The sequence below is a fragment of the Prionailurus viverrinus genome, chromosome C1, assembly GCF_022837055.1.
Source record: "Prionailurus viverrinus isolate Anna chromosome C1, UM_Priviv_1.0, whole genome shotgun sequence".
NCBI lineage: Eukaryota > Metazoa > Chordata > Mammalia > Carnivora > Felidae > Prionailurus > Prionailurus viverrinus.
The window spans coordinates 165,487,050-165,513,556 of NC_062568.1; the positions used below are offsets into that span (position 1 = coordinate 165,487,050).

Below are 26,507 nucleotides of genomic sequence, written 5' to 3' on the forward strand. Positions count from 1 at the left end.
TTCATCACACAGGTGAGCGAAGGAGTTGCAAGAAAGACGCTCACATGTCTTGGAGAAGCTCCAAAGCACAGATGGGAGAACACTCAGATTCCCCTGTCTGCAGCCACACCCCGGCGCCTGTGGAGGAACCCACCCCCTCCCCTCTCCAGCAGGTGGAAGAAGACTCGGACACCGCCCAGCAACAGCCTCTGCGTCCTTAGCGACCCGGCGGTAGCAGCCCCGCCCGCGCGCTGGGCCCGGTGATTGGCCCGACTCCTGGCCTCCAATCCCCCGCCCCACCATGTTCCCCGCCAGGCTGTCTCTGGTCGCGATCCTGGGAGAGCAAGACTGAGTATCCCTGAGCTGCCTGGGTGGGGAAACGCCGCCTCGGGGGTAAGGCCTCCCCCTCTGTTTCATCCCAGGAAAGGGCTCAGGACTGACGTGCAGCTGCTGGGCAGACAGTGGACACCACAATCACAAACTGTGGTCCTTGAAGTTTCAGACAGTTTCACAGAGGTTGCAGGTTCCACTGGACAGGGCTATCCTGGCAGAGCAGGTCTTTCTTGCGTGCTGGCCACACACTAAGTGAAGTTGGGGTCTTGGGAAGAGCGCTGGTCTACTTCAGACCTGCACACGAGGAACAGGTCTGTTCTCACTCGCTGTGTGAGTTTGGTCAAATGATACACCTCTCTGGGCCTTGGTTTACTAGTCTGTAAAACCAGCGTTTGGATTAGAATGACCTCTGAAGACTTTTCAATAATAGACTCTGAAAGAGAGTGATCAGCCTGGGGCCAGGTTTATAGAACATCTGAGTTGCCCTTGGCATCAGATCTGTATAAATATCCAGTACTTATCTAATACTGGATCTCAATTGTAGATTCACTGGATTGTTTCAGAAACACACATCAGCAATAACAACAAAAATCACTCTTTCCTATGTACAGCACTCCTTCAGATGTATTATCTCATTGGATTCACTCTAAAACCCAGGGAATAAAATTGGAATTATCCTGGTTTTGTAAATGGAGAAACTGAGCATGAGAGCTGAATATAAGATCTTCACATACCCACGAAGAGCCCTGGTTTCCTCTCTCACTTCACAAGAATCACATAAGAAAGGTGGAAGGAAACCACCTGATATCAGAAAGGTAGAGTGCCCAAATGGCTCAGCAGACCGATTTGGTGGACCTCTTGAGTGGGATTCCCAAATCTGCTAATTACTGATTCTATGATATTGAGTAAGTTGCATAAGTACATTATGCCTGTCCCCTCAACTAAAACAAGAATGATAATCGTAATTAGGAATATCTTACTCATGCCTTTATTAGGAATGTCGAGTGCGATAAGATAGGCAAAGCACTTTGTTCTGCTGCTATTTTTGTTGTTATAATTGACAACAGTAAATTGACTAATGGGAAATCCAGACAATGAAAGGTTTACTTATTTTCCAACCCAAGGATTTTGAGAAGCATGTCTTCTGTTTGGAAGACTCCGTGTGGATCAGATGCAGTGTCTGAGATGGTGGTGAAAATCATTGGAAGTAAACATTTTCGGTACCTCGTGGAGAAGCCAAAGATGTAAGTTTACTGTTTGAAAAATGTCTGCTTTGCTGGGAAGATAATGAAGTTTGGAGTTGCTGGGTTTTTTTTAATCTGGAAATTTACATTTTTAAAATGTTGTCCATGGAAAATTAAGTCATGAAGGAGTAACAGTAGAAGCAAAATCGTGTTGATAACTTCCATAAGCACTGTTTTCCTGATATTTTTCATCTTTATAATTTCCCTTACTCCTTAATTACTTAGGCAGATTTTCCAAATAGATGAGGAATGTAATCAAAGAGACATTTATAAATATTAATGGAGTATTTCTGCTGCTTCTCATCAGGTGTGCAATCTACTACATGTAGTAATTTTTTTAGCAGGGGTGGGGGGGGGTCAGTGTTAGTCAATTTGTTATGAATTAAAGGGGTGGGATTAATAATGAATCATAAATTATAAGATTTTCATTTACTCTTATTTATAGTCTATACTGCTCCAAGCAGGGGCTTCTCAGAGCTTAGCTACGAGGTCTTTCTTCCCTCCAACTCATCACAATCACATGTAAGGGAGGACACTCAGAGATCTTTAAAATTCACCAGATATTTGGCACAGAAGCCTATGACTAGGTCTTCCTTCCAGAATTTTGGTGGTTCACAAAAGAAAAAAGAAAGCACGAGACCTGCCTTTGCTCTAGTATCATTCCATAAATAGCAGCTGGTCAATCGTGGCCTTTCCCTCCTGAGATTATTCCCATAGCTTTTCCATTGGTTTCAGACACCAACAGACCAAACACAGAGACAAACAGATAAGATCTAGCCTCACAAAACAAAGGTGCTGAAAGTGGTGGAAACCAAACCTGGCTGCCATCAGAAACATCTAGAAAACCCTTACAAATAAAGATTTGGAATCTAACCCAAGACCTACTGAATCGGAATCTCTGAAAATGAGGCCATCAGGACCACTGTTATGGAGCATAGGCATTAGCAGGGTAAATTTAACTCCCCACCATCAGTATTGTCAGCCCAGAAAAATTCCAAAGTGAGTGCTATAATCAATTAGTAATGTCTGTCTGGCACAGCAAGGGAGTTTTGCGGCCCATGAGTCCGGCATTTGGGATCCCTACAGAGCTGAGAGATGTGAATTTGAATCCTGGCTCCGTGCCTTCCTGGCCTTTTGGCATTGAGAAAGTTCATTAATGTCTCTGGCCTCAGATTCTACCATCTATTAATTAAGGCTAAGACACATGTATCTAGTAGGGTTGTTATGAGGACCAAATGAGAAAAAGTATGCAAAACACCTTTCCAGTGCCCAGGAATGTATTCAAGATGCTCACTCGGTGGTTCTGTTGTTATTATTGAAGCATATTTTTCCAGGGATACAAGACATTTAATAAAAAATCAAATCTCATTCTATGGAATGATTTTCATCCCTTTTTTTATTCTATGTCTCGGAGGTCACTTACCTCTGTTTTGTAGATGAGAAAACTAAGATACTGTGATACAATCATATAATAATCTTACAGTGATAAGATCTAGTAAATGTCCGTGCTTGGCGAGGAAAGTACTAGGGTCAGTTTGGATGCCTGGCTCAGTTCTCCTCCCATCCAGAGACAAAATTACTACTGTACTAATTCCATTCTTCTCTGGGGTTCTTTCTGTAGCCCCTTGTGTCCCAAATCCCTTTCTTTTTCCAGGAGTATCAGAGTCCAATATGTTCCTAAAAGGGTTGGTTGGGGAGGGTCCTTGTCCTTTTAAATAGGGAAAAATTTCCTTTGTCTTATGAAAAGGTGCCTTTTATTTTCCTCTCTTTATTTTTTTAAATTTCAGAATCCAGGAAACAAAAGACTACATTAGGTTAGATACATGAACTGTGAAATAAAAGACCCAGTTCTTTTTCTTCTATGACGACCATAAGACAAAAAAATTTAAAGAACATCAAGACAGGTCATTTCGTTTCTGTTTTCTATGGGCTTGATGTTACCGTGGCTGGAATTACATAGGACCATTAATTAACACACTTAGCTAAAATATTTCTGGATAGTTCAAAAATAAATGATTCTCAAAAGGTTCTTGTTGCTGAGGTAAAAATAGACCCACCACTGTCGTGTCAGGCACGTCCTAAAATCTATCTCGGAAGCATTTTAGTTGTGCTACGTGTATACCCTTCAGCCCAGGTCTCAAGAGGGCTTATTCTTTGAGCTGAATCTGATGAGTCTGTTAGTCAAAAATCTAGGTAAGAAACAGAAGTGAAAGCCAAAAAGAAAGAAGTCTCTAAAAGGACAACCTGAATTAAAAAGAAAAACTACAAATTAATGATGGAAAGGGGTGCCTGGGTGGCTCAGTCAGTTAAGCATTTGACTCTTGATTTTGGCTCAGGTCATGATCTCATGGTTCATGGGATCAAACCCCATGTCAGGCTCCATGCTGACAGCACACATCCTGCTTGGGATTCTCTCTCTCCCCTCTCTCTGCTCCTCACCAGCTCTCTCTCTCTTGCTCTCTCTCTCTCTCAAAATAAATAAATAATCTCTAAAAACAAATTCATAATGGATGGAAAACAGAAATCCTCCTGTATAACCACATTTAGTTCAGATTTCCTGTAGCCTATGTGGAGAAGGTCGAATAGTATGTCAGACCTGAACGTGATCTTCAAGGTCTGAATCAATGTACTAATTTGCTAGGGCTGCTGTATGAAAGGTCCACAAACTAGACGGCTTAGACAACAGAACTGTGTTGTCCCACAGTTCCAGAGGCTGGAAGTCTGAAATCAAGGGGTTAGTAGAGCCGGGGAAGAATCCATCTCTTTTAGGTCGTTCTCCCTGCTTCTGGCAGTTCTGTGGCTCATGGAAGCACAAATCGAAGATTCACATGGCAGTCTCCCTGTATATGTGTCTGTGTACAAATTGCCCCTTTCTATAAGAATACCAGTCAATTGGATTAGGGGCTCGTCACAGTCTAGTATGACCTCAATCTAACTAATTATATCTGCAATTACCTTACTTCCAAACAAGGTCATATTCTGAGGTCCTGGGGGTTGGACTTCACCATATGAATTTTAGGGTTCAATGCAGCCCATAACCACCAGTCTCCCATTTTATAGATGAGACAAGTGAGGATCCTGTGGGCTTAAAGTGAGGCTGGTTACTAAGAACTAAGATTGGAATTGAGCTCCCTCCCTCTTTCCTTAATTTAGCCTGTACAGTTATTGACAGATGAAAGAAAAATACTCAATACCCATTTAGTAGTCAAATTCCTCAACAAGGAGATCGATCTGCAGGCTTCAAAGAATAAAACAAGTGTTCCCGAGTTTTGGAATCATCACTTGCCTCCCACATCATCCCACCAGCCTTCCTTTCTATTTACTCTAATCCACTCATCTAAAGGCTTATTCCCCAAAGCGTGGTCCATGGAAAACCAGCATCAGCCTCACCTGGGAGCTGGTTAGATGCAGAATCCCCGGCCCCTCTCCAGACACAGTGAGCCAGAATCTGCATTTTTGTCAATTCCCAGGGGACTCTTAAGCAACATTACAGTTTGAGAAGCCCACTTTTCAAGTACAGCAAGCATCATCATTCTGAAATGCAGATCTAATCAGGTGCCCCACCTTCAGCCCCAGATTCACTGACCCCCTGCCCTTCGCCCCTGTGGGCTTCCATAGCAACCTTAAGGGACTGTCACACTCTATGATTTCCTATGCATTTCTGGCTCCCCTATTTAACTGTAAATCCTGTGTGCACAATTGAACCCTCAGCACTGAGTACAAAGTCTTTACATTTTGAAAGCCTAATAAATGAACGAGGGTACAGTGGATGCCAAGAAAAATAAAGAGCTAGAAAGACAATGCTTAGTTGTTTTAAATCCAAATCTAAAGGCTCATGTTGCTGAAGTATTATGCAGATGTAACTATGGAACTCTGAGGAGTAATCTTCCAAAGCTCATCAAGAAGAAGATAATGCCAACTGACAGGAGACAAATATTCCCATTTTCTAAAAGGAGATAAAAGTATGTAATAACACCACAAAACCTGAGGCTTGTGGACAATCCCTGACAAAATTGCAGGCCAAAGAATGAAATATATTAGTTGTGAAAACAAAACACGAAAGTGATGGTCACTAAGGGTTGGTACATGTTGACTAAAACCAGATTATGCCAACATGGTGGTGACTGAACAATTGATGTCAACACTACGTGTTGGAGGTGGGGAAGTTAAGAGGATTTGTGTGTAACCCTGTTCTTAGTCAACATTTTTTTAAATCTTTATTTATTTTTGAGTGAGAGAGAAAGAGCATGAGCAAGGGAGGGGCAGAGAGATAGGGAGGCACAGAATCTGAAGCAGGCTCCAGGCTCTGAGCTGTGAACATGGAGCCCAATGCAGGGCTCACACTCATGGACCACGAGATCATGACCTGAGCTGAGGTCGGACGCTTAACCGACTGAGCCACCCAGGCACCTTGACCTTTTTAAATCCATAACTGAAGGAAGACAGACAAATAACTTCAGTAAACATGTAGGAAGAAGAATGCTGGAAAGCCCTGGCAGGAAAATGAGCTAAAACCCACAAGACAAAATCAACAGAGATACACTCAAAGTCTGTGTTTAGATAAGAGTATGTGTAAATGCTTCTATGGAATAAATGTCTGGGTTTTACTTGTTGTGAAACAATAGAAAATAGATATGTTAGTCTCTGCTCCCAGTTCCTGGCACAGAGCTCCTAAACCCCTTGCAGTTTCCTAGGAGATAACAAGAGCACCAGGTGCCTCTTCTGTTCTAGTATTCGGTCTTTGACTATGGTTGCTGACACAACGCTCCTAAATTCCTTGGAATTTCCTGGGTGGTGTGGTGTCTCTGTTTCCATGAGGATACTCTCAGTGGGCCTCTGGACAGCTTCAGGATGGAGGCTGGTCACCAGAAAGACCAAGCCGTGATTAAGAACAGAACTTTCAGCCCTACCCTCCATCTTCGGGGAGGGGGAGAGGGGCTGGAGATTGACTTAATGATTGAGCATAACTAGGTGATGAAGCCTCCCTAAAAATCTCACAAGTATGGAAGTCAGACAGTTTCCAGGTTGCTGAACACATCAAAGTGCTGGGAGGGTGGTGTGCCTGGACAGGATACAGATGATGTTCCACGCCCCTTCCCACATACCTTGCCCTGTGCATCTCCTCCATTTGGCTGTTCTTGAGTTATATCCTTTTATAATCAATAAATAGTCTGGTTAAATAAACTGTTGTCCTGAGTTGTGTGAGCTGCTCCAGCAAATTACTCAAACCTGAGGAGGGGGGTGTAAGAACCCTGATTTATAGTGGGTCTATCAAAAACACACTGGACTTGTGACTGATATCCGAAGAGGGTGGGGCAGTCTTGTGGGAATGAACGCTTACCCCATAGGGTCTGTGCTGACTCTAGGTAGATATCGTCACAACTGAATTGGTTCGTAGGGATACCCAGCTGGGGTTGAATTGCTTGGCGTGGGGAAACCCATACACGTTTGGTGACCAGAAGTCTGTGGTGGTAGTAGAGAGGAGAGGAGAAAATGAAATGTTTTCCCCTCTACCCTTGGGTTTGAGCTCAGCACGAGCAGAGAGTATCCACAGAGTGGGATGTGCGAGGCCCAGTGGATTCAGAACAGGGTATGCCACCTGTACAGCACTGTGCTTCTGCAGGCCACGTTTTAGGAGGGACCCTGGCACGCTAAGAGTGTGGCCACTGAAGGCGCTGCATGATGGAAAACCTAGGGTGTGAAACGTGGCCTAGGGGAACATTTATAAAACCTGGGGATTAAGTCATTAAATAAAAGAGGAATTGGGTTCATTTCAAGAAATGCCTGTGAGTATAGATGCTTCCAGTGAATAAAGCTGGCCTCTACAGTTCCTTCCAATGCCAAGAATCAATGACCCAAAGCACTTCATTCCATAGTTGCACTGCTGTTAGTATGGCATTCTTAAACACAGGGAGGCTGGCTGCAGATTTTTACAGGAAAGGATAGCAAAAATGGTAATAATGTGTGTTGATACTTGTAGCCTAGAAAGAAGAAAGTTTTGGTATTTCCCCACATGATTATCCTGGAGCCCATATTCTGTCATTTTTTGATCCCTCAAAGCCCTTCATGTTTATACATTGTTTTTTGCTTTGTTGAACTTTTTAAAAGTGCTAATGTTAAAAGCTTTAGAAATCAATGCATAGGTGGAGTTACATCAATCTCCTTTCCACAAACATTAATTGAGCACCTGCTGAGAGCCAAGTCTAGGGAATACAGCAGTATACCTAAAATTCTAATGATGGGGGACATATAGCAAACATATGAAGAATGACTGTTCAAATGAGGAAAAATAGAGGGGGATCATAACAGTATATCAAGTCACAGAGAGTGTTCCCACAAGGCTTCGTTGAGCAAATGGCATTTGAACTGAGACAAGAGCCAGAATTATCCAATAAGAATTATCCATGGTTACTTAACAGTGAGCTGGCCAAGACTGGCCCAACTTAATACTGGTGCGTGTGGCTCACCAGATTCCAACTTTCCATAAAACTAGAAGTTTTGGTTTCTTCTTCCTGCTCGTGCCTCAGAAGAAGAGGCTGGCTGCAACTTCCCACAAGCTCCAAGTTCTCCAATGTTAGACATCTGGCTTTCCCAGCACCTGCTACAAACAGCACCTAAACTGACCACCTAGAGCCTAAGCAGATTTTTTTTTGTGCAAGGCCACCTCATGCTCACTTCGTAAAAAGTGAGAGGATACGGTTTTTCAGAAGCACAGCACCCAGAGACCAGGGCACCCACGTAGCTGCTGCTTTTCTGTCTATGAGGTTCAGCCTGTACCAAGTGACTCTGCAGGTGTTCTCCATGCTCCTGGTGCCTCCCCAGATCTGCACAGAGAGTAAACCAGGCAAATACCCAAGGAAAGAGCATTGTGGGCAGAGGGAACAGCCCCTAGAAAGCCTTGTGGCATGTTTAGGGAGGACCAAGGAAGCCAATGTTGGTGTAGCAGAGTGAACAAGGGGAGAGGGGGTAGAAAATGAGGTCAGAGCAGGGCTCAGATCATGGCACCTGTGGGCCATGGTAGGAACTTAGGATTTGTTCTATGTAGAATGGGAAGCCCTTGGAATATTATGAGCAGCAGAAGTCACAGTCAAATGTATACTTTCTATGGGATGGTTCTGGCTGCCGCGTGGAGGATAAATTAGAAGGGATGTGAATAAAAAGAGAGAGACCATTTAGGGAGTCATTATGGTAATCCACGCAGGAGATTGTAGCAGTGACCAATTAACTAGAAAAAACCTATAATTTAAGAATTCAAGTACCCTGCTTATTCTTTTTTTTTCTTTAGAGAAATAACTGAGCATAACATCTTATCTTTGTTTATCGCTTTTCTTGCCATATAATCTACATAAAATCTTAGTACCCACAGACTCCCATCTTTCCTTGAAACAGAGCAACATCAGAGGGTACACTTTTATCTCCATTTTCACAAGTTCAAAGTGATCGGGTAATATGTTAAAATCATACTTCTCTTGGGGCGCCTGGGTGGCGCAGTCGGTTAAGCGTCCGACTTCAGCCAGGTCACGATCTCGCGGTCCGTGAGTTCGAGCCCCGCGTCAGGCTCTGGGCTGATGGCTCGGAGCCTGGAGCCTGTTTCCGATTCTGTGTCTCCCTCTCTCTCTGCCCCTCCCCCGTTCATGCTCTGTCTCTCTCTGTCCCCCAAAAAATAAATAAACGTTGAAAAAAAAAATTAAAAAAAAAATTAAATAAAATCATACTTCTCATGCCTTTTTACTACATTAAGCTGTTTATTAATCTCCTACAATTGGTGGTTTATTATTACTGTTATTATTATTATTGTTGTTGGCACTGTAAGGCATGTAAAGAAGCATGAGATACTATTTTAGACATAGGCATAAAACCTTAAGTAAGGGAGCCCCCGGGTGGCTCAGTCAGTTGAGTGTACGACTCTTGATTTCAGCTCAGGTCACGATCCCAGGGTCAGAGGATCGATCCCTGAGACAGACTCCTTGCTTAGCATGGAGACTGCTCAAGATTGTCTCTCTCCCTCTCTCTCTCTGCCCCTCCCCCATTCGTACTCATGCTCTTTTTCTCTCTCTTAAAAAACAAACAAAAACCTTAAGTAAGAGTGTACGGCATTACGTGGATAAATGCCAAATAAATGTTATAAAAAAAATAGGTGCCTATCTATCCTAAATAGTGAGACTATGAGGTAAAAGTTGTTACTTTACCATTTGAAAAATCTGTATTTCAAAAAACAGAATAAAAGGTAAAAGGCAAACGCAGAAGGACACTATTTATAACATATATGACAGGGGAAAATTTTTCTTCTTGCTGTATAAAGAGCTCTTGAAAATCAGTAGGAAAAGGACAAGCAGCTGAGTTTCATAAACTAGCAAAAGATCGAGATCGGCCATTCACAAAGAAGAAATAAACATGAACACCTACAGGGGTGCCTGAGTGGCTCAGTCGGTGAAGCGACCAACTTGATTTCAGCTCAGGTCATGACCTCATGGATTGAGCCCCACTGTGGGCTCTGTGCTGGCAGCATGGAGCCTGCTTCGAGCTCTCTCATTCTCTCTCTCTCTCTCTCTCTCTCTCTCTCTCAAAATAAATAAGCATTGAAAAAAATGAACACTAGATATGTGTGTGATGGGTGTGGGGGAGATTCAACCTGAGTGGCAATGAAAAAAATTTAAACAGCAATGAGACATTATTTTTACCAATAAAACTAGAAATGACTTTATAAGGGAAATATCCAGGGTTAACAAAGATTTCAAAAAAAAGAATACTCATAAGCTATTGGTTGTTTTTTTTTTAATTTTTTTAAACATTTATTTATGAGACAGAGAGAGAGCATGAACAGAGGAGGGTCAGAGAAAGAGGGAGACACACAGAATCTGAAACAGGCTCCAGGCTCTGAGCTGTCAGCACAGAGCCCGATGTGGGGCCGAACCCACGGACCGCGAGATCATGACCTGAGCCGAAGTTGGACGCTCAACCTACTGAGCCACCCAGGCGCCCCTAAGCTATTGGTTTTTAAGTACACATATCAAAAGCCTTAAAAGTGCATGTACTTTGGCATAAAATCTCTATCAATCAACTCTGTAGAAACAATTATAGATGGATAGATGGTTTGCCTTTTTAAATTTACATAATAATGTATAAGGCTGGGTCCCACAGGAAACAGATTATGTAAATTCAAATTAGCATGATTCCAGAAGGGTTTCCTTTCTAAGAGTCAAGGTGTTGCGCAGGAACCGCAGGCTAGCTGAGGCAAAGCTCTGAGCTGTCCTCAGTCTGCAGAGAAGAGAAAAGGGGAATGCTTCTGGGGAGCACTCTGCAGCTCAGGCCACCTGGAGAAATGTAGTGACCTCTGGGCAAGAAACACAAGGAACTTAAGGCAACATTGTGGGGAAAGAGTCATCTCCTGCCAGGGCCACCCACTGGCCAAAACCAGCCAGAATCAGAAGGCATCAGAGCAGATCATTAGTCCACACAGATCAGCTTCCTGGGTTGAGGAAGGAGGCAAGGAACTGGAGGCATAGGAACGTGTCCAGTAGGGCAGCAATGTTTAAATTAGTAAAAAACGGGGAACAGTAAATGTTCAACAAAATAGGACTAGTTAAATAAATGGTATATCCATGCAATGAAATACTGTTTAGATATTTTAAATGTTCTCATGGAGACATAACTATCAATGTGTAAAGATACCTGCATTATATTATGGACTGTAAATTCTTTTAAAAGATTACAAAATTGTAAAATCCTAGTTTGGTTTGAAAGCAAAACAAAATTTAAACATTAAAAAAAAGGGAAGGGCACCTAAGTGGCTCAGTCGGTCAAGGGTCCTACTTAGTCTCAGGTCATGATCTCATGGTTCATGGGCTCACCCACATCAGGCTCTGTGCTGACAGCTCAGAGCCTGGAGCCTGCTTCAGATTCTGTGTCTCCCTCTCTCTCTCTGCCCCTTCCCTGCTCACATTCTCTCTCTCAAAAATAAACATTAAAAGCAAACAAACAAAAAACAACAAAAAAAACACAAAAGTTCCTGTATGTATGTGGAAATTTTCTATAAAGAGATACTATAGCACCTTGCCACATTTAGTTGAACTGCTTATAATTTTGAGAAAGCACAGGTTTATATTTGTGTAGTAAACTTTTTTTAGACCTTAATGTTTTTTTTGGACCAATGTGATTCACAGCAAAATTGAGAGGAAGATACAGAGATACCACATGCACCCTCTGCCCACACATATACATAGCCTCCTCCATTATCTACGTCCCCCAAGAGAGTGATACATTTGTTACAGTTGATGAGCTCACATTTACACAACATAATCACCTGAAGTCTATAGTTTGCAATGCGGTTCACTCTTGCTGTTGTACATTCTAAGGGTTTGGACAAATGTATAATAACATGTATCCATCATTACAGAGTATTTCCACAGCCCTAAAAATCCTCTCCTCCTTTCCTCTAGTACACTTTTAAATCCATGATCTCCTGATACCCCTGATTTAGTTCAACCTACTTAAACAAAATAACATAGCAATAATTATTACTCCTCATTCCCATAGACCACGTGGATGTACCTGGGGGGTGGTCCAGAGAGAGATGGTTTGTGCTGCATTCTCTCACAGTATGGACAGAAGTCCTGGCTCAGAAACTGTGCCTTAAAGCACTGAGATAATTGGAGAAAAGGCAAGCCAGTTTTGCACTGTCATTTTGCTTAGACTTGCAAAAGCAAAACAGAGTAGAATGCAAGTGCAAAGGACGTTAAATTTCCAACTGATAAAGGCTGGCTCAAAGATTTAAAAACGGCGCAGTCTGCAAAACTCCTGGGTATAATCCACCTGAGGACATTGTGATGACTCAATATTTCGTTTTTTGGGTTTTTTTTTTCTTCTGTAAAATTAAGGAAAGTGATTCTGAACAATTATGCTTTATCAGAGCAGATTTTAATACTAATTAATCTCCTTTGTTTGTTTAAAGTAGGTGATTTCTAGAACTTGGATTCACTGTTGCTAGTCAATTACAAGGCAGTGAGATGGATTATATGGACTATCTCTCTTTTTAAAGACATTTTTTTTTATGTTTATTTTTTGAGAGAGAGATTGACAGAGTGTGAGCAGGGGAGCGGCAGAGAGAGAGGGAGACACAGAATCCGAAGCAGGATCCAGGCTCCGAGCTGTAGGCACAGAGCCCGATGCAGGGCTCGAACCCATGAACCATGAGATCATGACCTGAGCCGAAGTCGGATGCTCAACAGACTGAGCCACCCAGGCACCCCTGGACTGTTTCTCTTTTTACCTATCGAAATAAATTTTCCTCAGTTCTTAAGTACTATGAAACTTTGATTTTTTGAACTTTAGTTTACCAGTAAAGAAAGTTCTGAGGGTCCATAGGAAAGAAGAGCATCCCTCTGTACTTGGGTGATGAAGGAGGTGTTTATAAAGGAGATAGCACTCTACTCTAGGACTAACATAAAATTACCATTTGTCAAGGGCTGACTGAGATCCAGGCTCAGTGGTACATAATTTGTACATCTTATATTGATAAGGATTATTTTTCTAATCTCACAGATGAGACACTGGAAATCAGAGATGTGAAGTAACTTACCAAAGTCAATTGACATCTGGGGCTAGGATTCAGAATCAGGTCCATAGGACATGTCCTTAACCACTACATTATACTGCTTGTGATTAAGGATTAATTTTGCACAATTATGGAAAAGACTTTTTTTTAATTTTTTAAATGTTTATTTATTTTTGAGACAATGCGAGAGACAGAGTGCAAACAGCAGAGGGGAAGACAGAGGGAGACACAGAATCTGAAGCGGGCTCCAGGCTCTGAGCTGTCAGCCCAGAGCCCGACGCGGGGCTCGAACTCACGAACCGTGAGATCATGACCTGAGCCGAAGTCGGACGCTTAACCAACTGAGCCACCCAGGCACCCCTCTTTTTCATTCTCTACAGTGTTGTTTCTTAAACTTCAGTGTACATAGGAATCATGTGACATGTTTGTGAAGAATACAGATTTTCTTGTCCTGTTTTGAGAAATTCCAATTCACTGAGTTCAGAGTGATCCAAGTTGTGTTTTATTATCCAGCATCCTGCATGATTATGACCCACCTCAGGTGGTCTGAGGTTCAAAGGTTAGAAACCACTGTCATTGTCTCCAAGTACGAGCCCTTCATCCTTTCTGGAATATTTTCCCACCTCCTATCTCCTCTTTCAACTACATTTTATTTGTCAATTCCTTTGTGGAAGAAGATTCCAAAGCAAAGTAAGCACTGCAAAGAGAATGAAAACAGGGAGGGGTGGATATTAAGGAAGACAGGCCTCTGCAGAGTCTCCTGTTTCAATTTCTGGAACACCTGGGACTGCTGATTTTAGTCAATTACAGCTTGAAAATTGCAACTCCACCACCTTCTGGAGCATACTCTTCTACTCTGGACTGAAATAGGTAAAATGTAGTATCTGTTAAGTAAACAGCCACTTACATATTAGTCTCGCTCTGTCAGCACCAATTATAATTCCTTCAAAACAAGCTATACAATCTTGTGGGTTTTGCCTTTATAAACCTGTACTCCCTGCTTGGAATTTGGAGCACACTATCAATTTTGGTCCACTCTGTGTCTCCCAGATTGCAATTTCTCAGACCCCAAATGTTTTTGGTTGCTTTCTAGCCTCTTCCTCTCAGTCAATACCTTCATGGAATCATTCCCATCCTCCTTAAGCCGGTTTGGTGTGAAATTGCTCTATGATCTCCTTTTTACATAACTCTATTTTTTCTGTTATCACACAGTTTTTCGCAAATTGAAACACCATGCAACCCATTGGATGCCCAATACAACATTAATCAAATAGTAGTGCATAGCTGAAAGACAATTCAAATAGAAGAAAACATCCACAGTGTAATGTGTATATCATGCTGTACAACTGCATATAAGTGACGGAAGAAAGATGCAGAAGAGTAAGGTGTGCTGGGTTATCATTTTCTATAAGCCAGAAGTACATCACGCCAAAGAATTAGAGCGGATTGGATTGGTTGCTCATTTTGCGTCTAAAATAACCCTTTTATTTTACTCTGCCGTGAGAAATCAACTTTGGTTAATTTCATTGATGTCAGAGTTCGGTTCAATGTTGTGGAGAAAGAAATGGAATACTTTGGGAATAACTCTGGGGATATAATGAATTCCTTGCCCCTGGGAAGTTTACAAGCCACAGCAGAACATCAGCCACTTAAGGGTTCTGTGGAGGGACGTAAGTCTAGCTGGGAAGATGGACGAGATGCCTTGATAGATGTTCCTTTTTATTGACTTGTTAAAAGAGAATAAAAATCCTGTTGCTTAAAACAGTTTGTATATTGTTGGTAGAAAATTGAGGAGTAATGTAGAGGAAGGGGCGTGTATTTTAGAGCCACAGAGACCTGGGAATGAATCCTAGATCTCTACCTGCAAGGTGGCCTTGAGGAATGTACTGAACCTCTCTGATCGTTGAGTTTTTCATCTGCACAATGGTGATAAAATACCCACTCTTCAGGATGATTAAGATAACATGGAAGGATTTATGTAAATTTATACATGGCAGCTTGACTCATGGAAGTATTTAGAATGTTAGTTCATAGAGTTCCAATGATGAAGAAATGATTTGGGCATAGGTTTAGGAGTTAAAGTACTTTAAAAATCTTTCTGAAGGTTTAATTTCTATCATAATAATACATGGTATGGCTCTCTGGCATTAAAAAAAAAAAGACGAAGAAAAATAAAAAACCCCTCACACTTCATCACAATAACATTTGCCACATTAGCACAGGCTTCACAATTCAGCTTCCCCGTGGAGTTTGGTGAGATTTTCAGCTACACTCCCCTCCCCAGTCCCATTTCATATTTTTATTTTGTTGTTGTCTTTTTAAAAAAGGAAAGTCTGGTTGTGTTGCTTATCTACTATTACTTCCAAATAAGAACATGCTTTCATTTACTGAAATTGGATCCCCATTCACTGCCTTGGCACACTCAGGACTGTCTTCTCCAGAGGGTTGGAGGCCTGTTAGATGGCGCACAGTTGGAAGCTGGTGGCACCGAGTCCCTGCCAAGGCTGGCAGACCTTTAAGATGGCATCTGGTGACCTTTTCCCTGAGCCCCCCTGGGTCCTCCATTTGAGATTTGATGTTCTCGGCAGGGGTGTAATCCAAATCAAATGTGAGATCTGGTGAGTTGGAGTTATACCGGAGGTGGGCCAATGGGAAGTCTCTACACTGCTTTGGGCAGTCGATGCTCCCAGAAGCCCTTGCAATGTTTCTTTCTAACCCTGAGACTCTGAGCTCTAGTAGACGGTGCCCTAAAGGGCTGATTTGCAGGAAGAGCCCAGTGTGACAGAGGGAACAACTGAACAGCTTTTGCCTCATTTATTTATCATCCAGCAATGCAGTAATCCTAATTGCTCTAGTTGCAGGATGGCACTAAACTCTTCACGGCGTCCCTGAGAGCTGCAGCCGAGGTCAGAAGTACACATGAAGAAGCCAGTCGTGCCTTGTTTCCAAGATCGTGTTGATGGCATTTTTTTCCTCCTCTTCAAATGGCAAATTTCTATTTTCAGTTCTGCAGGTAGATAGCACACAAGCCTCAAAGAAAGAACTGTGCGTTTGTGAACAGCCTAACAACCAATGTGTGTTGACGAATTGTTTGTGCTAACAACAGGCACATGCCGTTTCTCAGCTGGGGAGTCATTTTCGTGATAATTTTAAAGTGCTATGTATGTTGTTTTTTTTTTTTAAACAGCTTTTACTTTGAACAGATTTAACAGGTTATTTTTGGTTTTACATCTACTGTGACTGTTTTAACAGACAGGCAGATACATTTCACATTTCTCAGGCAATTCTGTCCTGAAACTGCCCACCAAAGGATTTTGAAGGTGATTGACAAAAAGATGATTTATCTCCCTTGCCTTTATCCAGTGGAGTTAACTCTCTGCCCCAAACCCATTCTTGCCTTCAAATCTGCACTTCCTCCTACTCTCTGCTCCTCACAAAATGTAAACTTTCATGGATTCTCTCCTGACTCTATGGGCAGTAGTCACTCAGGGGTCATCAGGCAGATTTAGGTTTAAATTCCGGTTCCACTATTGAAAAGCTGTGTACAATTAGACAAATCACATCAACTCCCTGAGCCTGAATTCCTTCATCCTAACAACGAAAATAATATAAGCACCTACCTATAGGGTTAATCTCAAGATTAACTACCTAGTGTATGTGAATGGCTCTAATGGGACTGTCATGTAGTTAAACAGTAATATTTTTTTTAATTTTTTTTTTAACATTTATTTATTTTTGAGACAGAGCATGAATGGGGGAGGATCAGAGAGAGGGAGACACAGAATCCGAAACAGGCTCCAGGCTCCGAGCTGTCAGCACAGAGCCCGATGCAGGGCTCGAACTCACAGACTACGAGATCATGACCTGAGCCGAAGTCGGCCGCCTAACCGACTGAGCCACCCAGGCGCCCCGCTCAGTAATATTATTTTTGCAACCATTGCAAATCCTAGTTATCCGTCCCTCTTACGAACTTCAAATAGCACTGATTCTCTGTAATATTCACTTGACATTGATTTATATGCTAATTAAGTATGTTTCATATTTATGTAAATTTTATACTAATTTCTTTGAACAGGTTATGGAAATATAATGTATCTATCTATTATATATACACACATAAAAATGCACATGTCATATATATAGTCTCACCAAATTTTCGCAAATGGGTTAAACCCTTGTAACAAGTGCCAAGGTAAAAGACAAAACCAAAACCAAAAAAAATTGAATAGTACAGATACCACAGAAGCCTTTGGTATTCCCTTCTGGGCTCTACACCTCCCTAAAAAGGTAACCACTACCTAGAAGCTATCGATCTAATTTCTGGAAGTAGATTTTTACCTGTGGTTAACTTTACTCTTTGTGTTATTTTTGGACAGCCAAATGAAATTAAATTTCTTGAGGTCAGGGATCATATGCTCTATGTCTTCTTTCACTGCAAGAATTATTTGTTAAATACACACCTTTGTCCTCACTTTCCCGCCTTGCTCTGTTGTCATTTGACTGCACCCATCTGGAAAATCCCAGCCCTGAACGCGCCCATCTCTCCTTCTCCCATCTCCACAAAGACTCCTAGGCAATCCTAGAGAAGGGTATGCCCCCTCTCAGCCCGAAGCCACAAAATTGTGGTCTCCAACCTTGATGGCTACTTGGTTGTACCCAGCCGACCTTTCTTCTTGTTCTGACCAGCTCTTTTCCACTTTTCATAGCAGCTGCCTCAAGCCATCTGCCCTTAGTTGAGACTTCCTTCCCTAGCACTTCCCCCTTGAGAGCCAACAGGGAAGCATACCTTATATATCAAAGAGAAAAGTCAAGCTGTCACCCAATGTATAAATAAATTTATCTACATCCTCACCTATCTCCCTACTATCCTACCCTGAGGTTTCATTTCTACCTCTGTTCTCTCAATGACACCCCACCTCACTTTGTTGGGGTTCATCATATTTCATCAATGACATCCTCTCTTTCCCTCTGGCTCAGTTGGCACCATTGACATTTAATTGTGTTAATGTGTCCACTATCCTTCAACATGATAACAACAAAGCCCAATCTGAAACCCTCATTGCATTCCAGTTACCAATCCATCTCTCTCCCCTCTTGCAGCCAAACTTCTTTGCAGAGGTCTTTACACCTCTGGGATTTGGTTTCTTGCCCCCTTCTTTCCCCAGCCTACTTCAGCCCAGCATCCATGGCCATTACCTCACAGAAGCTCCTTTGTCAGGATTCCTGCCGGTGTCCTTATGGCTTAAAACAATGGACACTTTTCAGAACTCACCTTTCTCAGGAGCCCCTGACACTGTTGACTATGCCCTCTTTCTGGAAACATCCTTTTCACTTTGTTTCCAAGCCCCACACTCCCTGGTTTCCCTCCTGCCTTACTGAGAATTTCTTCTAAATCTCCTTGTAGGGCTCTTCTGCTCTTTGTAAATGTAGGTGTTCCTCTGAGTTCTTTATCAGGCCTTCTTTCCTTCTCATGCTACCTCAACCAAGAGGATTTCTATAAAAAGCATACGTACATTCAAATCATTGCCTGTGCTTTGTTTGGCTTTATCAAATCAACAAGTAACGGAGTGATTGTTTTATGCTCCGATGATGTCATGATTTAAAATGGATCCTTTGCATTGTATCAATACTAACAGTTGGAATTTAGTGTGCCTTCTATAGCTATATAGAAATTGACTTTTCCTGATTATAAAATAATATTGTAATATCATAAAATAAATTTTTAGGAATATTCTGAATTCTGCTACCCACAGACACTTACTGTTTATTTCTGGCATGTTTCTTTTTAGATGTACTATGTACTCTCACACATAAACACATATATTATGTACATGCATTTGACATAGTTGAGATAATTATAGTTTTCACTTATTTGTATAACTGGAAATTTTCTTGTGTCATTAAGACTATTCCTAACTATTTTCATGGCTTTATAAATTCTATCATATGAACATAGAATGAAATATTCAACATATTCACCTATTACTAAATACTTAGAATTTAAAATTTTTCTGCTTCTGCATTCTTTTCCATAATACACAATTTTAAATATTGATTTAGTAGGTTAAAGCATTGCGACTTCCTGACTGAGCCTTCATACATTTTGTCAGGTCACCCAATATATTAATTATATCTATTTATATGGACGTTGGCATTTGACTTTCTTATTTTCGAAGTTTTCTCAATTTAAAATGATGTCTTATAATTGCTTTGATTTGTGAGTCTTCAGTTGGCAAACAAGGTAGACTCCTTTTTTTTTTAGTTTGTTTATTATTTGCATTTCTTTGAATCATTCCTACAGTTGGTTTTTCCTTTTCTTTTCCCTATTTAATATTAAATTTAAATGGAGGACTCTTGAGAAGAAAAGAAGCCACAGGATAGCATAGTCTCTCTAGCTAAATGATCCATACACAGTAACCAACGTCTCCTCCTTCATTCCACCGTGCTGAGTTATCACTGTTCACACCACACACACCCTCTATTTCTTATGCCAGCCTAGTGTATTCAGAGTCTGCCCTGTGAGTAACAAAGTGCAAAACTGTTTCTTCACAGCAAGGAAAATGAGAACTTGAAGGCAGAAACTCAAACAGTACTCCAGAAATCCATGATTGGTAGTGCAAGACAGATGAGCAGAGACTCCCCAGCTCCTACTAATCCTACTGATCATCAAATCAACCATGACCCAGATGATGAGGAAGAAAACAAGCACCAAGAGAACAACCAGAGCCCAGAGAACAACCAGAAATTCCTCACAGGAGCACTCACAAGCAGATTTCTGGATGGCAAAGTGAGTGACAAAAACCCAAGCTTCTTTTGGTAATTGACTAGGAAAATTCAAATTAGGTTCATACCACACACCCTTGTACTAATGGTAATTAATGTATTTTGCATAAGAGGGACTTGGAATTCATTTTTTAAATCAGAAAATAAATTTGAGATCATTTTGTATATTGCATTCTGGTTGACCACCAAGTGAATTGGCCAACCTACTCTACCTGCAGCTAAATCAGTGATAATCATATAGTGATACATGTAAATGTACATGCAACCCTGGGATGTGCTCAAGGGGAAAGGTCTGCCTAACATTACAAGAAGAAGTCATTTATTTTCAAAATCCAATGCCACCAGAACTGTATATCGAAAAATTATCAGCCAAAACCATCTTGATAGAAATATATATCTCTGCACTCTGTTAAGAATCAACCAAACAATTCACAACACACTAACTTGATAATGATGAATCCATATGATTAGTAATTTGTAATTAAAAAGCAAGAATAGCAGCAATTGGAAACTGGATCCAAATCAAGACAAAACTAATGATTCATTGATAACAAAGTACCACTTCCAAAAATTGCTGAAATTGCATTTAGACGGATACATAGAGTAGGAGTTTTGCAGTGACGCCAAGCATTAAGTGACAGCCAAATATTTCAGTAGAATACTGAATTCGAGTCTGCAGTAAACTCTAACATAACTATTTTTAGTTTATAATTTTAATAGCCCTTACTAAATCACTTAGATCCTAGCTAGTCTTTAGTCATCTGAGAAAATAAAAGCCTATAGATTTGTGATCTTTTCCTCGTAAGAACTCTGCGAAGCTTATAATTTAGAGTGGTTAATGGCCCACCAGTGGACCTCAGACCATACTCTGCAAGGTCTAGTTGAACACAGGTCCCAAAAGAACAGTGACTTGCCCAGAATGTCAGTGGCACAACCTACGCTGAAAATGATGCCTCCTAATACCCAGTTAATGTGTTCTTTCGGCTGTCTTATAAGTAGTCCTTGAATTCAGGGCCTGGTTGCAGCAGGATATAGTGCATCTGTGAAAGGAACAATCCAAATGACAGCCCTGCCTTAGTTTAAAGCTAGGTTCTCTTTTCTGCTTATTATGGATCTTTGATAAGAAATACAATTGCTGAGAAGTCTGTTTTGCTTGCTGTTTGCTACGAGCATTGTGAGGCCTTTCCTGAATGTAACCCGCTGTGTAGTAGAATGGGTTGTAAACCTTCCTAAATGTAGTCCGATATGTGATGGAATGAGTGATTGTACATAGACTAACCGGCATTTCTCGCTTCTGTAAACCTGCTTGCTTAACACATTCCTCACCTACCCCCTTCCCCCTTCTCCCTTTTTTCCTCCCGCCACAAGTAACGGACAAAGCCTTCCCGCCAAAGGACAGACAAAGGACGCCCAATCAGAGAACAACAAATGTCCTTACTTTAAAATCAACTAATCAGGCCCCTCATAATTTGAAACCTCCCCTGTGGTATTTGTCTCTGTCTATAAAAACGCTGTACCAACCCTGATCGTGGCCTCTTGCGTCACCGGCGACGAGTGCGCAGAGGACCAGGTTCGAACCTGCAATAAACGACCCTTGCCGCTTGGCTTTGACTTATGACTCTGGTGGACTTTTGTGGGAGGTTTCGGAACTTCGGGCATTACATCTGCAGAGGTGAAGTGACCTATTGTGAACTTCTAAAAACCTCTGAGTTTTTACATAATTTTGACTCTGGCATTAATGTATTTATTGTTACTCCCCAAGGATAACCTTGGTAATAATATCATGTCATAAAACACTTTATTATTGACTGGTTGCTTTCAGATAAATTATATCATTTGCTGTTTGGAATTAACCCCTTGAGGTAGGTACCAGTGTGTTCTCTATCACTATGGTATAGATGATAAAACTAAGGCTCAGAGGGGCACCTGAGTGGTTCAGTCAGTTAAGCATCTGACTCTTGATCTAAGCTCCCGCCATGATCTCAGGGTCATGAGTTCAAGCCTTGTGTTGGGCTCCATGCTGGGCATGAAGCCTACTTCAAAAAGGGAAGGAAAACAAAACTGAGGCTCAGAAAAGTTGAAGAGGCTCATAAGTGTAGAGAGAAGATGTTTACCCAGGTTTTCTTCTCTCTCTCTTTTTTTTAAATCATCTTTCTAATTATAAAGTACTGCATACTCATGTACAATTTTGGCAGATGGAGAATATAAGAAGAAAACTCAACCAAAGAAAAATAATAACATATTTCTTTCTTTCTTTCTCTGTGCATAGATATAGAATGAGAATCATTATGTATTTACTCCTTGTGATCCTGCTCAATTCATTTCATATTAAGAATTTTCACCCTGGCTTCAAAAAATTCTTCCTAAGCATCATCTTGAATGCTTCTATGAGAATCATACTCAGAACAAGCACTTAAATATCATTTATTATGTGCCGGGCACCATTCTAAGTTCTGTACGTGTATTAACTAACTTAGTACTCCCAAGCACCCAATGAGGTAGGAACTCTTATTCTCTTCAGCCCGTACAGGAAGGAACTGAAAAACAAGGAAGTCAAGTGCCTTGCCCAGGTCCTGAGGCTGAGAAGGGACAGAGCCACAATTGAAGCCCAAGTCCTAGGTTCCTAATCACCACCAACTGTATTCATTCCTTTGTATGGATATAACATGGCTCATTTAACTAATCCCTTACTGATGGGCATTTAAGTCATTTCTAGTTTTTCTCTTATAAATGGAAATGGGTTTCTTGACACTCCCTCTACCACATCAAGCAGCCCATTCATGGAACAGAGTCCGCAGTAGCCATTATCATGGCCAGAATGTTCACTGAATAAGCTGTTCTTGGACCTCCAAGATACGGATTCTTTGCTAGCTTTGTAGTGCTAGAGGGGGATGATTTGCTCCTCCCCTCCCAGAACTCAATGAGGTTTCTTGTGGGAGACTCAGCAGGGCTAACACCCAGCCACCAAATACAGCAAGGCCTCCTGGGAGGTGTGGGTTCTGACTAATTGGTTCTGTCTGCCGAGTCTATGATGCTGGCCTGCCAGATGGCAGCCACAGTTGCCTGGTAAAGAGACCCTCATTACCACCTTGACTAAGTGGTAAATGGAATTCTGCTGCAGTGAAAGAAGTAAACCAATCAGAACTCCTTCTAGATCCTTCTCTCTCACACATAGATGAAAATAAGCTTTCCTGCCTGGGATGTAACAGGCAATCTGGACTGCCTGAATTTGCTCCAAAAGAAAAGTTGCTGATAAAGACTGAGCTAACGTGGGGGAGGACAGGCAAGTGTGAAACTCTTTTCTACATTACAGATCAAGTTTGAAGAGTATCATTAGTTAGTAGGAGGTAAGTAAAGCTGAAAATGCTATGAGAGCTCATCGTTTCATGTATCTGAGAACAGTAAGATATCTTAGAAATCAGGAAGTACAAATCTCCACTTCCGAAATGAAGAACGAGGGGCCCAGAGAGCTTTAGTGATTAGTTTGAGGCTTTACAAGTCAAGAGCCTGGCTCTTCTTAACAGTAGCCTTAGAACCCTTTTTCTCCAAATTCTGTTCCTTATGTGTCTTTGAAAATACAAATACTGTTTGTATTATTTCTCAGAAGCATCAGCTCTGCCTTCTCTCAGAAAATAAAAAAGGATGTGTGACTAGCTACAAACTCAGTAGCACGGTTTCAAAAATAAAATTAGAGCGTGTTTTTTGCATCTGGCAGCATGAAAATGAAAAGTGTGAGTGCTTTAATTTTAATAATTATCATAGTTGATCGGTAATGTGTTCTTTTCAAAGTGCTTTTGTGTGTTTTATCTTATTTGTTCTCCACAGTACCCTGAGAGGTAGGTGGAGGCACATGATGCTATCCTCATTTTGTAGATGAAGAGACAGAGGTCAAGGACATTTCCACTTGGCCGTGCATTGGTAGATTCATCATGTTCAACACAGAACCTTTGATCCTGCTCTTTTTCTGTGGTCTGAGTCTCACAGAGTAGACTCCCATCTTTGCCGGTTATATCAGCAAGAAACCTGGGCATGCTTTCCCTCTCTCTCTCTCCCTGAATCTAGTATCACTGAGCCCTTTAAATCCTAACCCTTTATGTCTCTCAAAAATGCCTTCTTAATCTGCTTCCTCTGCCATCATCCTAGTCAGACCACCATTGTACCTCAGCAAGTTGATTTTAATTATCTCCAAACTGGCTGTCCTTTTCTATGCTTCTCTCTCTGTATTGGTCAGCTACTGTAATAATACTGCTGTGTGACAAATCACCCCAATACTCAGTGGTTTATAACAAGAATCATTTATGCTCACATCTGCAGATGTGAGCTAAGACAGCTTTTGCTTTCTTTATTTAGACTTTTCTAGGCTTGGCTGCAAATGATAGATTTAATTCAGGTCTGCTCTGGGTTTTTCTTACTGTTCTGAACCCAGTAGGCTCCTCAAGGCAAGTTCTTCTTATGGTAATGGAAATGTTTCAAGACAACAGACTCTACCACAAGTACGTATTAAGTCTTTGCTTGCATCATATCTGATGTGGGAAACAAAGGCAGAAGAAAAAATTAAATTTCCTTGCAACTTAGCCCATTGACAAGTCTGTGAGACAGGCAGAGTGACATTCCTCTGGGAACTGAACTGTCTCAATGTTGACTCTTTGCTGAGGGCAAAAAGTGATCTTAGCTTAACATTATCCTGACCTCCAGGATCCTGTAGGTTTCCTTTAACATAAAAAAAAAAATCCTTTGGAAACTCCCTTTATCTCTACCCCCAAATATATGTTTGCAATCATCCTCTAAGCATAAAGCTTACTGATATACATCTGAAGGATCTTATTGATGTGCAAGTGTTGGGGTTCTGGAGCCAACCCAAGAAAAAAATTCTTAGGATGTCTTTGGTGCAAAAAAGGTGGTTTTCTTAAAGCACAGGGATAGGACACATGGGCAGAAAGAGCTGCCCTGGGATTGTGAGGAATAGTTGATTGTTTACTTGGGAGCTGGGGGAGGTAAAGACAGAGGGAAGTTTCCAAAAGCATTTAAAAAAAATTTTTTTTACATTTATTTATTTTTGAGAGACAGAGAGAGACAGAGCACAAGTGAGGTAGGGGCAGAGCCGAAGCAGGCTCCAGGCTCTGAGCTATCAGCACAGAGCCCAACGCGGGGCTCGAACTCACCAACTGTGAGATCATGAGCCAAAGTCAGAAGCTTAACTGACAGAGCCACCCAGGTGCCCCTACAAAAGCATTTTAATATGCCAAAGAAGACTCATGGGATACCGGAGGCCTAACTATTGTGAAGCTAAGGCTATTTTTCCCTCAAGGAAAGTATCAATATTAAAACAGTTGGGAATTCCTGGAGGAATGTTCTACTCTGCCAGCCTCAAGTATTTGTCAACGGGCTGCAGGTTCTAAGGAAATTTGATATTATCTACATTTCCTTTTTGCCTTTATTCCACATAATTATTATTAAGGTTTTATTAGACAGTAACAAATGACCTTATCCTTTAGCTAGCCTTATCCTTTAGCTAGCCCTTTCAAGGTCCTAGAAACCTTGCTTCCAAAATTCCTTGGAGACTTATGCTATCCCTAACCCCCTCCCAACTTGAAAGTATATAATCAGTCACCCATTACAACCCCAGTGCAGCTCTTCTGCCCATGGGTCTTGTCCCTGTGCTTTAATAAAACCACCTTTTTGCACTAAAGATGTCTGAAGCATTCTATCTTGGCTGTTGGCTCTGAACCCCAATACTTCCACATCATTATCCACGAACATCTGCCCCACTGGCCAAGGTAAACCACATGGTAAAGCACAACACAACTGGGGCAAGGGTATATATTTTGCCTCTTTTAGGAAGAATTTCAGAAGCACTCAAGTGTGGCCACTACTTAAAAGACTTAAAACCATTGTTTAATCCCCTTTGCCCTAGTATAAAATGCAAAGTCCTTGATGGTCACTCCAACTCACTTCTGTTCTCTCTATTTCTCTCACATGCCCACCTTTCCCTAAACAATCTCTATTTCCCAGATAGAGTTCTGTTCCATTTTGTCTTCTATGCCTTGTCCATGCTATTCCTTTTATATCAAATTCTCTTCATGTAACCTCTAGTTACACTAGGGTCTCAACTTACTGAGATATCAACTCCACTAAGAAGCATCGCTGTCTGATCACCAAGATTGTGGTAAATGCCTTTTGTAAGGTACTTGTAAATCAGTCTGTGCATACCCCTCTGGCAGATGTTGCTATACTATTAAAATGGGTTGTTTCCTCTAATGTAAACTTGTGTGTCAGTTACACTAAAGAAAAATAATTAAAAAAATAAAAAAACAATGGTATGAAGTAGGTGCCCACATCTCTATTTTATAGGTGAGAAAACTGAGACAGTGAGTTACATGAAGTAATTTGCCAAAGCTCATACAACCAGTTGAGTATTGGTGGATCTAGGATGTGAACCCAAGTAGTCTGGATCCACTACACCTGTATAAATCTCTCTCTCATTATTGGACCCCACTCCTCAGGAGAAAAATTAAAACTCTCCCTAAAGAGAATGGGGTTAAATGCCAAGAAATACTATTTTGTTGAGTAGAGTTGAGCTTGTGAGTGCTAGAAACCGTTATAATATTTTAGAA

General features: G+C 41.3%; 1 protein-coding gene across 1 annotated transcript in view; it reads left to right on the forward strand.

The window, feature by feature from the left end:
* Positions 1-236: 236 nt before the first annotated feature.
* The window catches only part of CC1H1orf87 (chromosome C1 C1orf87 homolog), an 80,787-nt gene continuing 54,516 nt past the window's right edge, over positions 237-26,507 (forward strand). Inside the window, 3 exon segments of the mRNA XM_047872135.1 lie at positions 237-372; positions 1,437-1,556; positions 19,663-19,897. Of these exon segments, the coding sequence (XP_047728091.1) occupies positions 1,450-1,556; positions 19,663-19,897 (342 nt within the window). The 5' untranslated portion in view covers positions 237-372; positions 1,437-1,449.